The following is an 18368-nucleotide window of genomic DNA, read 5'->3' on the forward strand; positions in this document are numbered from 1 at the left end:
AACAGGCCAGCCTTCACAACAGGAGCTGAAAAAAAATGTGTTTCTCCATATATCCACTCCACTGGAGGTAGGAGGTTATAAACCTCACAAATGTGATACTTGAGAAATTTGCTGTTTGAGTGCCAAGTTTGGCAGAAATTGTCCCAGAGTTTTGGGAGGTGATCCCAGACATATATTCACATGTATATACATACATACTACATACATACATACATACAGGCATAAATACATGCTTACAGTCTACTATTGTACATACATAATAAAAAAGACTCACTTCTCTGTAAATGGTCAACAGCTCTGGGGATTTTATGTGATGTTGCTGGCAAAGCTGTTGCTGATATAGTGCCAACTGCACTGTTATGCCCATTATATCGGAAGCCCAGTGTCCCACCATAATTAGTCACCAGAGGCCGCTGCAGAATGCCAGGAGCAGAATAGCACTGACATAATAATGGCCTGAAACAGTTACAACCAAACCAGCCTAAAGTTCTGAAAGAGTGCTTAATCACAGGCACAGTTATGTTTGCATTTGATATGGCAGCGTAAACTGAACAGCAGATGGCATCTTACCTCGAATAAAAAGATCAAAGTCCTCGTGATGTGACTTCCTTATTTTAGTGATTTTGAAGTTGTAATGAGATACTCATACAGTACTCAAGTAATTGTTTTTGGTTTCTAAATTCATGTTGTGATACAATGACATTAAAGAAAATCTTTGAATAAGGCTTTCCAGTCTGTTGTGTGACTGCTGGTTGGTGGTACCCTTTCTAATTTTTTGTTTATTGTCAATATTTCAGCAATCATGGCCAAGAAAACCATCACAGCATTGATAACAGTGGAGATATTCTTTTTCTTCCAGTTTAAGGTTCTCTTTGTATTACACCAACTAACAACAGATCACTAATTGGTTCTGTAGTTAATTTTTTTCCCCCACAGGATTAGGATTCAACATTCCATCCTTCACTCAGAACGAGGTGAAGAAAGCAGTGGAGACTGCATCCTGATAAGATTCCATCACAAAGTTTCTGGCCACTTATTACTCAGCTGTGGTATAGCTGAGATATTACACAGGAATCACCATTGTACGTACCGAACTTGCTTCACCCACCACCACCACCACCACCACCACCACCACCACCAGTGACCTTATGGTACTCGCCACTTTTCCACTCAATTACCCATGACTGCCCACCCTCACAAGCACATACTAACATACTAGGAACAGTCTTGGGACAAGGTGTCAACATATGTTTTAGTCAAGGCTGAAAGCAGATGGCTGGCCAGTTACTGTACCAAGTTTTAGACATAATTGCCAACAATCAGCATTCCACTGACATCTGCTGTACATCCGTCACAACTAATGTCCATACAGCAAACCTCCGAAATAGTAGTTGAACATCTGGAAAACAACAGGAGCTGGGTATAAGTGGAACCATTACTGACCACTACATCACTTCTGGCAACAACATCAGTGGGACCTTACCAGCACTGAAGTTCTACCACTACAAAACACAAATCAAACATACCCAGCACTTACATGTGTTCTCCAGCTCCCAGCATGCAGTAGTCACTGGTGGAGATCCCAATGGTGACCTGAATCCCTCCCTCTAAAACTCTAATACTGTCCAGGGTACTTCCACCCCAATGAGCCTATTAAAGGCAAGGAAGGATTTAAAATCATTGCCAGGCATCAAAATGGATACAAAGGCTGATGTGGTTGGGAAGGTACCACAAGTGTATAGTACACAACCACAACTTCAGAGTGACCAGAATCAGATCCACTGGTCATCAATCTATGTTATAATACTGCTACACTCCAGGCACTGCCAACACTTAGTGTTAAATATACTATGGATAAATGTTTTCTCACTTGTTCCACTATGCCTATGGCTATAGATTTGGCTCTTTTTTATCAGAGTTTAAAGTTGACAATATTATGAAAAGGATAGATTGCTATTCACCATATAGGAGAGATGTTGAGTCGCAGACAGGCACAACAAGAAGACTACTAAGCATGTAACCTTTAGTAGTCTTTTTGTTGTGCCTGTCTGAGACTTGACATCTTTGCTATTGGCCATTATTCTATTCTGGATCTTTCATTGTTACAGTTTAAAGTTGGGTTGACACAACATGCTACAGTTGTATCTGGATCAGAATAACAAAGTAATTGACAGCTAGTTGTTTACAGCACAGATAAAATAGCAACAATCAGCAATCACAGAATGAGCTTGGTCATGCCTGCTATTCTGTTCACCATTGTCATTTCACTCTGTTGCCACAAGTGTCAGTTGCCACAGTCAGGTGCAGATGACATTGTGATTTGGAACATAACAATTGATTTGTTTACATTGTTTATCTGTATGGTGTATTTGTTTTACACAGCAGAATGTCCCAAACTAGTTGTGAAGGTATGAAAAAAGGTAAGAGAGACTAATATCAACCTGGTAAGCAAACCCTACACTGCACATTAACAGGTAGCATGTGATGTATCCAGAACAGAAATATCCAGCTGCTGCAACCAAATTGTGTGTGCAGATGATTCTGAACTGGCAACATTGCCCTTATTATGCTCTAGCATCAATCACCTTCTTACTTTGATGTAGGTATTAGGGACACAAATTATCTTTGTGCTCCTTAAGACGGGACAGCGCTTTGTATACAACATACTAAAAACCACTACTGTAGGCTATTGTTGCTGCTGCTGCAGTAGTCTTCAGTCCAAAGACTGCTTTGATGCAACTCTTCATTCTAGTCTATCCTATGCAAGTTTCTTCATATCTGGATATCAGTGCTTAAAAAGTGTATATTGCCACCAATATGTGGGCCTGGCATTCAAACAGACACTAAATTACTGCCAGTCAGTTTATTCTGTAATTACTAAAGTGTGTTGTCCTGCTTCTAAAATTTAATACCTTCTCTACCCATTCTACCACAGCCATGTCTCCTGTCATTACAATTCAAGTATTTACTGGTATGTTGATTTTAAAGTTCTGATGCACAGTTACAAACAGAGATGGAATCTATTAAACCACTCTGGAATGTAATTCACACAATCAGGGATCTGATTTACAGCAAAACATAAATAACACATAAAGTGTTACGTTACACTTGAGTAGCACAGTAAACCTACCTGGGCCTATCGTGATGTTTCCTTCTATCCATTAATTCATACAATTTGCGTCTGTAGTCATCCACAGAAAGTTTCACATCATCACGGAGAGGTAGTAGAACATTACGTTTCAGTTTCGGTTCTCGATCTTTGTCATGAAACCTAGCAAACCAAAAATTATTTTACTCTCATACTTAAAAAAAAAGATGTTTTTGGCTTATTTAATAATCCTCAAATGTTTGAGCAGCAGTTATATGTTTCAAATACATATAAAGTAAGTTTTCACAAAAAGTTAAAAAAGCCTATTTTGAATCAACTGTGATATCCACTACCACAACCAAAAGAATAGATGTAACTGCATCCTAAAGAAACTTCCTCATATATAATGCAGCAAAACTAATTTTTCAAAAATTGAGGAATCAGAATACAAGCTATGATGTGCTAGAAAATTAGGCATGGCATTTTAATGAAATCATCCAACCATTTGCACTTAAATAACTTGGAGAAATTGCACGAAACATAAAGCTGGATTATCTCACAGATTTTAATAGCATTCTGAATGCGAGTCCAGTTTCCTAGCCACTGTGCCACTTTACATGGTAAGAAGGAGACAGAAAATGTGAGTTGTACTAGTGCTAGAGCAAAGGGAAAGCAACATCAAATATTCATTTGAGAGTTACAGAACACACAAGAATGGATGTGGAAGGAGCTGTGGCCTAAAAACTGAGATGGAAATTCTTTAGTGTTAAGAATGAATTGTTGGTAATGAATAAGTAAAAGCAAATACAAAATCAAAAGAAATTATATGATGTAAATAAAAATGGAAGACATATAAAGGCAAAAAATGGGATAAAACCAATGATACATAAACAGCTTTCATAAGGAAAGAAAGTCACAGTGGTATAAACTTTTCTTGGATTTCAAATAACAATGACCAGCAGTTAATGTGGAAAGAAAATCATTTAAACATATTTTTATGAAATTTTTAAATCTCTATACATGGTGCTATGATTTTGTCTAATTCTGAGATCAACTCTAAAAGATTTTGTCAAATATGTGACTTTAGTTCACCAAATTGGACAAACTGTAACTGATTTTACTAAAAAATTAAGTTTATATTATTAAATGACAAATTATTTTGTCCGGTGTTTTTGACTGTTTCGTGAAAGTAATTTTTATGAAATATTTAAGTTTATATCACTGAAGTGAAAAAAAAAAACACAAGACGGATATACATGAAAAATTATGATTTTAATCGAAGAGGCAAGTATGTGGTTAAAGTGACAGAGTGGGACTAATCTCTTTATGGAAGATTTGGAGGATAGTGTGCTCTAGTCAATGAAATTAAAACCTATGTGCTTTTGACGATATGTCGGTAACACCTTTGTAACCTGTCCCTATGGCACTGAATCGCTGGATGCATTTTTATAATATCTAAATTCTCCTCAGTCAAATATCAAGTTTATGATGAAGACAGAGAAAAATGGTGAAGTACTGTTCCTGGACATGTTGAGAAAAGAGGATGGTATACTGTGACATGCTGAGTACCATAAACATACACAAGTGGACTTATACTTACAGACCATTAGCTGCCACCATCCTGCACAATGAAGTAGGACACTTAGGGCATTGGTCCATAGAGCATAAGCCTCATCAGATCCAGACAACTTATCCATTTGGCTACGCCACCTCAGTACCATATTCTTACAGAATGGATACTCCAAACAGGAGTTTCGCCATGCCTTACACCCAGCACAAGTTACACAAAGTGAGGAGTTGGAAGAAATCAATCGATCAATCAATCAAAGTGAAGAACAAATAGGAATGGTCATCTTGCCATACAATGGTGGCGTTTCTTTGAAAATCAGAAAACTACAGAAGAAATAGTTAAATGTTTCTTCTGTCTACCAATGAAACTCACAGCACTTTTAAGCTCAGTGAAAGACAATCTTGGTTTTAAAAGGCCTGGTTTCTATAAAATTCCCTACGGCTGCAGGACATTGTACATTGGACTGATTGTTGCACTGTGGAAGATGGATGCACCAAATATTGACAACAAACAAGTCTGGACCAACCAGAGAAATCTGCAATGACCAATCATTGTACTAGTATGGGGCACGATATGAACCACAAAAATATCTTGTCGATGTCTTCATACTGTAACAGTATTCTCAAAGAAGAGGTGGAAATTCACTGTTCAACAAATCTGCTGAACAAACACAGGATACCAGCTTAGGACAGCATGGTATCCAGTTCTGTCTATGTTAAAATCACAGTCCATGTTAAAATTACAGTGATCACAAGGGACATTTGGCAAGGATTGGCACATGCCAGTGCAGACATGTATATCAGCATGTGGCTCCCTAGGTTGGCTGACAGCATTCCATGCACAGTATGACTAACAGCCTTTAGGTGTGTGCCAAAGCTTTGGTTCATCATCCAGCTGGTAACATAGTTGTCTCCTACTAACAAGCACCAAACTTTAGCTATTGGTCACTAAATCTGGCATGTTTATGTCTGTGAGTTTTCTTCTTGGGTTAGCATAAATAGGAGGTTTCAGTCACAGTTCAGCAATGTGTTCACCACACCTAATGACGTCAGTACGTTTCCCTGATGAAATAGACTGAGGACAGAGCGAAGTGGCGCAGTGGTTAGCACACTGGACTCGCATTCGGGAGGACGATGGTTCAATCTCGCATCTGGCCATCCTGATTTAGGTTTCACTAAATCGCTCCAGGCAAATGCCGGGATGGTTCCTTTGAAAGGGCACGGCCGACTTCCTTCCCCATCCTTCCCTAATCCAATAAGACCAATGACCTCGCAGTTTGGTCTCTTCCCCCAAACAACCCAACCAACACCCCCCTCCCCCACTGCTGATGAAATATTGTGGGAATTTCACAACAATGTCCATCATCTCGTCTGAGTATCATTTATATGACAATATTAATGTTTTTCTGAAAAAATTATGAAGTCAAAGGACATGAAAAATGTTAAATCACACTTCTTTGATTCCCTTTTGCAACTGAGAAGATCATTGTCCGCCAGAGATGGTTCCTATATATCCTGGTGTCTGAGTGACTTACTGACTCTTCCTAATAATCTACCCTTCTTTCCTCTATGAGGAAGTATCTAACAGTTCCAAAAGCTTTTAAATAATTCTACTGGCATTACTTCACATCCTGAAGGTAAGTAATGAAAGTCATTCTGCCTGTTTTTAACTCTGTTTTATTATTACCAAAATCTGTCGTATATCATAGTGCTTGTGTGGTTCATAAAGAGAAATCTTAACACACAATATAGAATAATTTAGTTGCAATTGGGTGTGCAGTATAGTCACTGGACTACAACTATGCCATGTAACTACTTCACGACACCTGAAATCAAGCCTGTAACTCTTACGTCCAGCCGACAACTGTGCAGTATAGACAAGTACACTGATTGTAACCCACAGAATATGAATTTAATATGTTATATTTAACTCTTGAGAATGGCTACATACCCAAAACTACTTAGTAGTGAAAAATATAAAATAAAAGGATAGTTTAACCCTGCCAATGAAGTCAACTGGCAGTTTGATAACATTCAAGACACAATATTGAAGTGACAATAGGCATAGATTCACAGAAAACTTTTAATTTTATAAGAGAATTGCACGTTAATACTATTAAGTAAACAGTAATAATAGTGATCCTTGGAGCAATAAATCTTTAAAACAGTGGGATTTATATATAATGAAATGGCTATTCCAAAAATTTAATTAGTGGAACATCAACTGCTTCAAGCTATTATTAAATTACTATTGTGCATAAGTTACAAATGATTTGCAAGTACCTTAATACATAAGGATGTTCAAGGGCCTGCTCTGCAGTCAGTCTTTTATCTGGATTGAAAACTACCAGTCTGCAAACAAGATCTACAGCATCTGGGGATGAATTGCTCAACAATTCACGTAAGCTCTTATGTGGCCCTGGGGGTGGTTTCTGAAGAAGTGAACTGCCATAACCAGCAAAAATTGATTTCAAGTCTGCAACAAAAATATTAGCTCAGTTTTAGAAAAAAAGGTGCTCCTGAAGTATAAAATGGTTCAAATGGCTCTGAGCACTATGGGACTCAACTGCTGAGGTCATTAGTCCCCTAGAACTTAGAACTAGTTAAACCTAACTAACCTAAGGACATCACAAACATCCATGCCCGAGGCAGGATTCGAACCTGCGACCGTAGCGGTCCTGCGGTTCCAGACTGCAGCGCCTTTAACCGCACGGCCACTTCGGCCGGCCTGAAGTATAAGGTCACACTCTCTCAGCAGTATAGATGAAATTCATGAAAGACAAATCATACTGACAAACAATAATTTTTTACACAGATGACAACATATATACGAAGGACATGATGTGCAGTTATGTTGAAGCATGATATAAGTATAACAGTAATCCAAATTTACATCACACTTTGGTGAAAATGCAGAGAACTAAATTGCAGGCTGAAATTAAAATCATCATTACCTCATACTAAGAAGATATCAAGATATTGCTGCCCAGTAAGTTCCATTGACTTCCACCTAATAATGACAGACTCTATCATTAGGACATTGCATTTCATTTCATTATTTACTGTGTGATATGTATATATTTCTGATCTGCCACTTTGCTAAGTGTTTGGCACTGTTATACTTCCAAAATAGCTTGTGAAGTACCCACTGCTCCTCAGAACACTTTCCAATTGTTGTATTTCGCATCTGAAGTGTTGTGGCTCACATATTCATCTTCCTCACATTACAAGCATATTAATCATGCCTCGTAGATTAGGCAAAGGACAATGGTAGCTTCCAAAATTCTCAAATACACACATTTATTTACATTGAAAAACAATGATATTTGGGGTGATGTATTCAACTGAATCACAAACACTGATTTGTTACAAAAATAATTTATACGTCCAAAACACTTTTACCGGTAACTTATGAAAATATGGTTTTGGAAGCATTCAAAAATTCTCTAAATTAGCCTTTTCCTCATGTAACTGTACAATGAAATTAGAGAACAATTGTTTTGAATGAGGATAGGTCTACTGTTCTCAAAAATTTTAAAAGAGCATAATTAAGTTTAAGGCTATAATGGATAATAACAGAACAGGTTTATCATGGCACTCACAAATGTATTGTGGTATATTTTGAAATTTTGAACAAATGGGTATAGATGCAATCAATTAAAGAAGTGACACGAATAACAAAATATGCAAACCTAGAACTTCAAATCAGCACACAAATCTTGTATATGCACAAAGGAAAATCTCACAGTTGGCTTTTATATATAAATAAACATGTACATTGCATGGATTTTTTACTTAGCTGTTTCTGTGCACACTTCTACACTGGTGTGCTGAAGAACAACACTGCAGAATGAGTTCATCTTGGTCAAAATTGCTAAAATGTGCTGCACCAACAAAGTACAGCTTCTGCCTGTTGTAGCTAGTATATAGTTGGTGAATATTCAACATCACAAAAACTTGTTACGAAAATCATGACAAAATTGGCTTCAAAGGTAGCACTTCATCAGTGCAAAGGAATTTAAAAGAGGTTGCTTTCAAATATGTTCAAAACAGAGTTTTTAATTGAAAGAAGTGACACAGGTGCAGCACAAACCATATCCCCTATAAATACGCATGAGATAAAAGAAAGAGGTAATTTAACCTCAATGAAACGTAGGTGAACCAGAATCATTCCAGGAATACCCGCTGGAAAATGAGTGACAGTACTGGCAGTTTGAAAGTTCCCATAGCAAAAGGTTCTCGGATAATTATTCTGCATACTAACTCTTCTTCTAATTTTATTCCTCAGAGTAAACTTGTATTTAGGTGTAAGGAAAACAGCACGGCCTACCATTCAGACATGACACTTCCAGTTTCAAGGACTGGCTCACTGAACAATTCTTGCTTCAAAGTTGGTCATTGTAATGTACCATGCCAGTTATCATTTAGCTGTTACAGAGAGAACACCAATTGTGAACACTAGGAAAGCAAATATTGTGCTCTGGCTTAAAAATAAAAGTATTCTGAACAGTATAAACCAGACTTGTGTTGAATTCCTCCAGCTGATTAATATATACAAGTCATGAGACACACCATACAAACTTAACTTCCTTGCACGTGAATGTGCTCACACAGTTTTGAGTGCACTCACGTATCACTGTCAGTACAGCCCAATGGAATTAATTTGGTCACAGGTTAAAGACTATATTGTAGGGAAAAAATCATTCAAGATAGCAGACAGTGAATGGCTCATGCATTAATCAATAGACAACATCCCTCATTCAGCATGGGTACACTGTGTGTGGCATACTGAAAAGCTTCAAGAAAAAGACTTTGGTAGGGGGGTGAAAATGCATGTAAGCCTTGAACCTACCATCAAAAATTCACCATCAGACTATATTAACATGCAGACTTCGATTTCTTTAAAAAATGTGTTGGTCAACATATCACTTACATACAGAGTCTGTCAGGGTTTGTATCCTATGAAGTATGCAAACCATACAGAGAGGAGACAAAAGTCAAAGGACTCCTCCTAACATTGTGTCGGACCTCCTTTTGCCTGGTATAGTGCAGCAACTCAACTTGGCATAGACTCAACAGGTCGCTGGAAGCTTCTTGAGACACACTACCTCTATAGCTCTCAGTGATCGCAAAAGTGTTGTCGGAGCAGGATATTGGGCATGAATTACTCTCTCGATCACATCACATACACATTCAATGGGCTTCATGTTGCTGATCTGAGTGGGCAAATCGTTCACTTAAAGTGTCCAGAATGTTCTTCAAACCAATCGCAAACACTTGTGGACTGGTGACATGGTGCATTGTCGTTCATAAAAATTCCATAGTTGCTGCAAATGGTCTCCAAGTAGTCAAACATAACCATTTCCAGTTAATGATTGGTTCAATTGGACCAGAGAATCCATTCCATTCTGCGTGAACACAGCCCACACCATTATGTAACCACCACAAGCTTGCACAGTGTCTTGTTGACAACTTGGTTTGATGGCTTTGTGGGGTCTTTCAAATATGTTCAAAACAGAGTTTTTAATTGAAAGAAGTGACACAGGTGCAGCACAAACCATATCCCCTATAAATACGCATGAGATAAAAGAAAGAGGTAATTTAACCTCAATGAAACGTAGGTGAACCAGAATCATTCCAGGAATACCCGCTGGAAAATGAGTGACAGTACTGGCAGTTTGAAAGTTCCCATAGCAAAAGGTTCTCGGATAATTATTCTGCATACTAACTCTTCTTCTAATTTTATTCCTCAGAGTAAACTTGTATTTAGGTGTAAGGAAAACAGCACGGCCTACCATTCAGACATGACACTTCCAGTTTCAAGGACTGGCTCACTGAACAATTCTTGCTTCAAAGTTGGTCATTGTAATGTACCATGCCAGTTATCATTTAGCTGTTACAGAGAGAACACCAATTGTGAACACTAGGAAAGCAAATATTGTGCTCTGGCTTAAAAATAAAAGTATTCTGAACAGTATAAACCAGACTTGTGTTGAATTCCTCCAGCTGATTAATATATACAAGTCATGAGACACACCATACAAACTTAACTTCCTTGCACGTGAATGTGCTCACACAGTTTTGAGTGCACTCACGTATCACTGTCAGTACAGCCCAATGGAATTAATTTGGTCACAGGTTAAAGACTATATTGTAGGGAAAAAATCATTCAAGATAGCAGACAGTGAATGGCTCATGCATTAATCAATAGACAACATCCCTCATTCAGCATGGGTACACTGTGTGTGGCATACTGAAAAGCTTCAAGAAAAAGACTTTGGTAGGGGGGTGAAAATGCATGTAAGCCTTGAACCTACCATCAAAAATTCACCATCAGACTATATTAACATGCAGACTTCGATTTCTTTAAAAAATGTGTTGGTCAACATATCACTTACATACAGAGTCTGTCAGGGTTTGTATCCTATGAAGTATGCAAACCATACAGAGAGGAGACAAAAGTCAAAGGACTCCTCCTAACATTGTGTCGGACCTCCTTTTGCCTGGTATAGTGCAGCAACTCAACTTGGCATAGACTCAACAGGTCGCTGGAAGCTTCTTGAGACACACTACCTCTATAGCTCTCAGTGATCGCAAAAGTGTTGTCGGAGCAGGATATTGGGCATGAATTACTCTCTCGATCACATCACATACACATTCAATGGGCTTCATGTTGCTGATCTGAGTGGGCAAATCGTTCACTTAAAGTGTCCAGAATGTTCTTCAAACCAATCGCAAACACTTGTGGACTGGTGACATGGTGCATTGTCGTTCATAAAAATTCCATAGTTGCTGCAAATGGTCTCCAAGTAGTCAAACATAACCATTTCCAGTTAATGATTGGTTCAATTGGACCAGAGAATCCATTCCATTCTGCGTGAACACAGCCCACACCATTATGTAACCACCACAAGCTTGCACAGTGTCTTGTTGACAACTTGGTTTGATGGCTTTGTGGGGTCTGCAGCACAATCAGACTCTATTATCAGCTCTTAAACACTGAAATCAGGACTCATCCGACCAGGCTATGGTTTTTTTTATTCATTTAGAGTCCAACCGATATTGCCATAAGCCCAGGAGAGGCACTGTAGGTAATGTCATGCTGTTACCAAAGGCAATTGCGTCAGTCATCAGCTGCCTTAGTCCATTAATTCCAAATTTCGCCACACTGTCCTAACAGATATGATTGTCGTATATCCAACATTGATTTATGCAGTTATTACATATGGTGTTGCTTGCCTCTTAGCACTGACAACTCTACACAAATTCTGCTGCTCTTGGTTGTTAAGTGAAGACTATCAGCTGCTGCACTTTCCATCATGAGAGGTTCCTGGAATGTTGTATTCTCAAGACACTCTTGAAGCTGTGTATCTCAGAATAGGTGATTTCTGAAATGGAATATCCCATGCATCTAGCTCCAACTATCATTCTACATCCAAAGTCTGTTAATTCCCGTCGTGCAGTCATAATCACATCGGAGACTTTTCACATTAATCACCTGAGTGGAATTGACAGCTCTGCCAATGCACTGTCCTTTTATACCTTGTGTATGCAATACTACCACCATCTGTATATGTGCATAATGTTATTCCATGACTTTTGTCACCCGAGTGCAATGTTCAACTTATTGCCCAAGCAGATATCAATATTGATAATATTCTTCTCGGGTATGCAGCCGGATCATAACGTCTTCATGACACAATATTTCCACGGTCCAACTGGCCGCCATCTTCAGGTGAGAGCGCTGGTGCACAATCTTGCCGGAACTGACTTCCCAGCGCAAGCGGCAGCCCCTATATAGGCCACAGAAGACCCACAATGCGTGCGCGAGAAGGTGCCGTAGCTGCCCTCTAGCGCAGTAAACATGCCGCGCCGCCAGTGATGGAAAGAGGCAAAATCGAGATATCGCTATCAAAAATAAAAGAAAAAAATTTTTATTCCGACGATTGAAAGACAGACCGTTGTTTTTTAATGTCAGAAAACACCGGGTCCCAAGTCTTACTTAAAAGACAACCCTTGTCTCTATTAATAAGATTGTCAGATAAACGAATCTCTATGGATTCTTTTAAAACACTGTCCCAATAGCGAGATGCAGGGGCATCCATTTGTGTCACATCATATAGCATTCTGTGTCCCTCGGTGAGACAGTGTTCCGCCACTGCGGATTTCTCTGGTTGAAGCAGCCGTGTGTGCCGCTGATGCTCAACACATCGGTTCTGAATGGTCCGGATTGTCCGACCAATATAAGCCTTCCCACGGTGGCAAGGGATCTTGTACACACCGGGCTTCCTCAAACCCAAGTCATCCTTAACAGAGCCAAGAAGCGCTCTAATCTTGGCTGGCGGACGAAAAATACTTGTGATGTGATATCTTTTTAGAATTCTTCCTATCTTCAAGGAAATGCTCCCAGCAAAAGGCAGAAAAGCCACCGATTTGCAGGTATCTTCTGGTGGTTCAGGCGATGGTCCAAACTGGAAAGCACGACGGATCTGTTTATCTGTATAGCCATTTTGCTTGAACACAACAGTGGCTATACAGATAAACAGATCCGTCGTGCTTTCCAGTTTGGACCATCGCCTGAACCACCAGAAGATACCTGCAAATCGGTGGCTTTTCTGCCTTTTGCTGGGAGCATTTCCTCGAAGATAGGAAGAATTCTAAAAAGATATCACATCAAAAGTATTTTTCATCCGCCAGCCAAGATTAGAGCGCTTCTTGGCTCTGTTAAGGATGACTTGGGTTTGAGGAAGCCTGGTGTGTACAAGATCCCCTGCCACCGTGGGAAGGCTTATATTGGTCGGACAATCCGGACCATTCAGGACCGATGTGTTGAGCATCAGCGGCACACACGGCTGCTTCAACCTGAGAAATCCGCAGTGGCGGAGCACTGTCTCACCGAGGGACACAAAATGCTATATGATGTGACACAAATGGTTGCCCCTGCATCTCGCTATTGGGACTGTGTTTTAAAAGAATCCATAGAGATTCGTTTATCTGACAATCTTATTAATAGAGACATGGGTTGTCTTTTAAGTAAGACTTGGGACCCGGTGTTTTCTGACATTAAAAAACAACGGTCTGTCTTTCAATCGTCGGAATAAAAAATTTTTTATTTTATTTTTGATAACGATATCTCGATTTCGCCTCTTTCCACCACTGGCGGCGCGGCATGTTTACTGCGCTAGAGGGCAGCTACGGCACCTTCTCGCGCACGCGTTGTGGGTCTTCTGCAGCCTATATAGGGGCTGCCGCTTGCGCTGGGAAGTCAGTTCCGGCAAGATTGTGCACCAGCGCTCTCACCTGAAGATGGCGGCCAGTTGGACCGCGGAAATATTGTGTCATGAAGACGTTATGATCCGGCTGCATACCCGAGAAGAATATTATCAATTATTAGGCCGGGAAAGCCTTCGTAGGCAGATATCAATATTTTTCCAGCATGTTGTATGCTCTAATAACTCACATGGATGTGACCAGATAAATTCATCAAAAACTCTGTGGTATTTTGATTAAATAAACCCTGTTATTTTCTAGGCACGAATAAGAAAACACCTCAAAATGACAAGGAGGGTTATCAGTCAAGATATCAGTGGTTTTCAACGTTATCAGTTACCATTCCCTCCAGTTTTTCACAGAAGGTGCTTGTTCAGTGGATCATAAATGCGGTCTCTCACTGTAATGTCTAACAAGTTAGTTTATAGTTGTAATGTCCATTAACAGCAAAAAATGTAACAACATACTGACCATTTACACAAGCCTGCAATAGTCTTTGCTACCAGTAATTCTTTTGATGCACAGTGGTTTACACTTAACTACTGAAAAACACATTCACACACATGCATTATACACATCTTTAAAAATTCTATGGAGTAGAATCAGTTGTCTTGCAAATATAATTATTTCAGTTTTTGTTTGAAGTTAATTTTGTTGTCTATTACATTGCAAATCACAATAAATGTCAATTATTATAACCAATTTTGATGCCTCTGTCATTAGACAACTGTCATTGGGAAAAACTGTACTTGATGTCTTATAAATCTGTGCCAGCTGTTCTTACCTTTTGACATCACGTTAGCTATAGCTGTGGAGCAGTAGCCTCAATATTGTTAAGATGTGAAGCAGCTATTCCTGCCTTCCAACATCACATGACTATAGCTGTAGAGCAGTGGTTACAATGTTGTCACGATGCTAAAGTAAGATTTATTTCATGCAGACGATGGATCAAAACCAGTTTTAAATTTATTAGTTCTCCTTTGAATGTATCACAAAGTGTACCTGACTGTCATCCTCAGCAACACAGGTCGGCAACACAGAGTTCGTTTGCCTGCTCTCTGCCACCACACATGTGCAGACCACATCCTTTACATGCTTCCCTATCAGTATGCCTCTATGTGCAAAAGTACCTTCCTATGTGATGTGGGTTACAGTGGAGCATGAGTGGCCTATACTCTTAGTTGACAACTCACATTATGTGTACATATACTGAGTATGTATTTTTTCACTAACAGGGTCAGTTTGGCATTTACTTCAGTGGAAAGAAGGACTAGCCACTGATTTTGTACAATCAGGACAACGATAACTGGCCAATCAAATCTCCAATGGGTCTCCCACCACTTCACCACCTTCCAGGTACTTAATCCAGAGCAATAGAATGCTGGTTTTCTTGCTTGGAATGTAAGTATGCTTTAAATGAGGCCAAAAAACAAACAGCATTGAGTCATCAAAAAATAAATACAAAAAAGCATGGACTTTAATAAATTCAGTGGCCAAAAGCAAGCAGAAAGTTGAAGTAGAAATTTCAGCAGATGAATTTAATAACTACTGCTTAAAATCTGGTAACAAAATTAGGGAAAACATTGGGAGGCCGCAAGAAATTGTAGCTGATCTCATTAAATATCATAATGTGGACTACACCCTGAAAGATAAAATCCTTTTAACAGAGGTCACACCAGATGTTGTTTTAACTATTGTAAATAATTTTAGGCCCTCTGACAGTGAAGATATATGTGGTATTTCTTGTAATATGTTAAAAAAGATAATTGGGCCCATAGTATATCCTCTTACTAAATGTATAAACAGATGTCTAATTGAAGGAGTATTCCCAGACGTATTAAAATTATCCAGGGTAGTGCCCATTTACAAGAAAGGAGACAAAAATTGCCCATCTAGCTATCGCCCAATATCTCTGACACCTATTTTATCTAAAGTTTTGGAATCCAACATCAACTCCCAGTTGTGTCATTCTCTGACATGTAATTGCAATACAATTTGGCTTTAGAAAGGGCAAATCCACAGTCCATGCCATTGACTCCCTGATTAAAAAAGTGCTTAATGATTATGAAGGAAAAAATTTTACTCAGGCTACCTTTTGTGCTCTTGGCAAAGCCTTCAATTATGTGGGGCATATTTCACTCCTCAACAAACTAGTTTATTACGGAATCACAAACAGTGAAGTTGACAACATTTTCGAATCTTTTCTCAGCAACCACAAACAAATTGTTTGTATTGGTAAACAGAGATAACAGCTAGCTGAAGTTAAGTGTGGTGTGCCACAAGGCTCAGTATTAGGACCTCTGCTATTTATCCTAATGACAAATGATATACCGTTTTACATAAATACTCACTCCATTCTCTATGCAGATGATACCACTTTTTTCAATATCAGCTCAGACATGGATATGCTCCAAACTGTGGCAAATGACACAATATCACAAGCATCAGTCTGGTTTCGAGCTAATGGGATCCTACTTAATGAGAGTAAAACTCAAAAGATTGTATTTAGTTTAAGAGATCTCCCAGTAGCAGGCTTCATGGATAGTGTTAAGTTCTTAGGTATTGTTATAGATAGTAAATTGACTTGGAAGTCACATATTAAATAAATTAGTGCAAGGCTGTCTAGAGTGGGGTATTTGTTAAGGAATTTAAAAAAACCATGTACCTGCAGCCTATGTAAGATCGGCCTACTTTGCTTTTTTTCGAAGCATTATATCTTATGGGCTTTCAATATGGGGCAATAGCTCACACCTTCAGTACATTTTGGTACTTCAGAAGAAAGTAATTCGAATTATCACAAACAGTGATAAACAGGGCCACTGCAAACCACTGTTTATCAACTTAAAAATATTAACTTAATATAATGGAAGGAAACATTCCACGTGGGAAAAATTATATATAAAAACAAAGATGAGGTGACTTACCGAACAAAAGCGCTGGCAGGTCGATAGACACACAAACATACACACAAAATTCAACCTTTCGCAACAAACTGTTGCCTCATCAGGAAAGAGGGAAGGAGAGGGAAAGACGAAAGGATGTGGGTTTTAAGGGAGAGGGTAAGGAGTCATTCCAATCCCGGGAGCGGAAAGACTTACCTTAGGGGGAAAAAAGGACAGGTATACACTCGCACACACGCACATATCCATCCACACATACAGACACAAGCAGACATATTATAAACATATATATTTACACTGCCCGACTGCATATAAAGAGCAACTTATCAGAATACCAGTGTAGAAGAGAGGTACACTCTCATGGAACCAGAAATAGTAGCCATCTTGACATACCTTACTACAGATTATCCAAGTCACTGAACAGCTACGAATTGGTGGGTACGAAGATGTTTCATAAACTGTCACTAGAATGGGTAGAAGCTCCATTTGATTTATTTAAAGACAAATTATTCAGTTGGTTAACTGCAAATCCTTGCTACTCACTTCAGGAATTTTATGACTGTAAAATATCATAGTGGTACCCGTTTGGAGAGTACAGCATAATTTCTTTAACTGAGTAATTTATGATGCAATTTTTCTCTTATTATTTGATTTTAAATACTGCATTTTATGGAAAACCAATAGTGACATATTGATCTTCAACCCATGTATATATGCTGTATAACTTGTATATATGTAACTTGACTTGTCAATTGCTGTAATAGCTAAGCGACAATAAAATTTCACTCACTTCAGTTCAATTCAATTCAATTCTTGGACAAACTCTGAACAATTGTAGTTGCTTTATACGCTGTCATGTCTGGTAAAACCTATAACATTACCATCTGATCTCTTGTATACAATACTGGAAGATTATTACAGTCAGCAGTGCCATACGGTTTCAGAGAGCTCAATGTCAGAACAAGCACTCATCTACAATTATGTTTACACTACTTATACAAATATTACTTACATCGCTACCTTACAATGATTCAGTAGAAAGTGCACTTATTAAAGACATTCTGACTCGTCACACTCAAGATAAACATGCCCATCAAGAAGCAATGAATCTAACTACTCAAATACTTGGCCAACTGCTGTTCATCACATGAGCTCTTGAAGAGTCGTATTGAGCTCACTGTTTCCTGTAAAAATCTATGGATGAAACTCTGCTTAGGACCTTCTCATTTGACAGGATTCAAATCTGAGCATCAGTTTCAAGAGGTGCTTCCATTTTTTCCACCCAGCAATACAAATACAATATATCTCAATGTTCAGCAAACATCACTTTAGAATTCATGATTGAAGACACTGCTGATATCAGCAGTTTCTGATGATGATCCACAACTTTTATCCAAGTACTTATACAACTTCAATTTCCCTATTGAACAGGATGTTGTATCACGTATCAATACCACCCCACAGGTGTCATAGCTAAGGAGTTGCTAGTTCCCATTAGGCACCAATAGTGACCACGTGGGATCTGGCGGACCCAATGGTGC

The 18368-nt window shown here is 38.8% G+C and overlaps 1 protein-coding gene across 2 annotated transcripts in view; it reads right to left on the reverse strand.

Moving 5' to 3' along the window:
• The window catches only part of LOC124619554 (mitogen-activated protein kinase 15-like), a 192257-nt gene that overhangs the window by 45439 nt on the left and 128450 nt on the right, over positions 1–18368 (reverse strand). For both annotated transcript variants that reach the window (XM_047146032.1, XM_047146033.1), the window contains 3 exons: positions 6941–7133; positions 3131–3271; positions 275–456 (listed from right to left, as the gene is read on the reverse strand). In XM_047146032.1, coding sequence (XP_047001988.1) covers positions 275–456; positions 3131–3271; positions 6941–7133 — 516 coding nt within the window. The remainder of the gene's footprint in view (positions 1–274; positions 457–3130; positions 3272–6940; positions 7134–18368) is intronic.

The sequence above is a fragment of the Schistocerca americana genome, chromosome 6, assembly GCF_021461395.2.
Source record: "Schistocerca americana isolate TAMUIC-IGC-003095 chromosome 6, iqSchAmer2.1, whole genome shotgun sequence".
Taxonomy (NCBI): domain Eukaryota; kingdom Metazoa; phylum Arthropoda; class Insecta; order Orthoptera; family Acrididae; genus Schistocerca; species Schistocerca americana.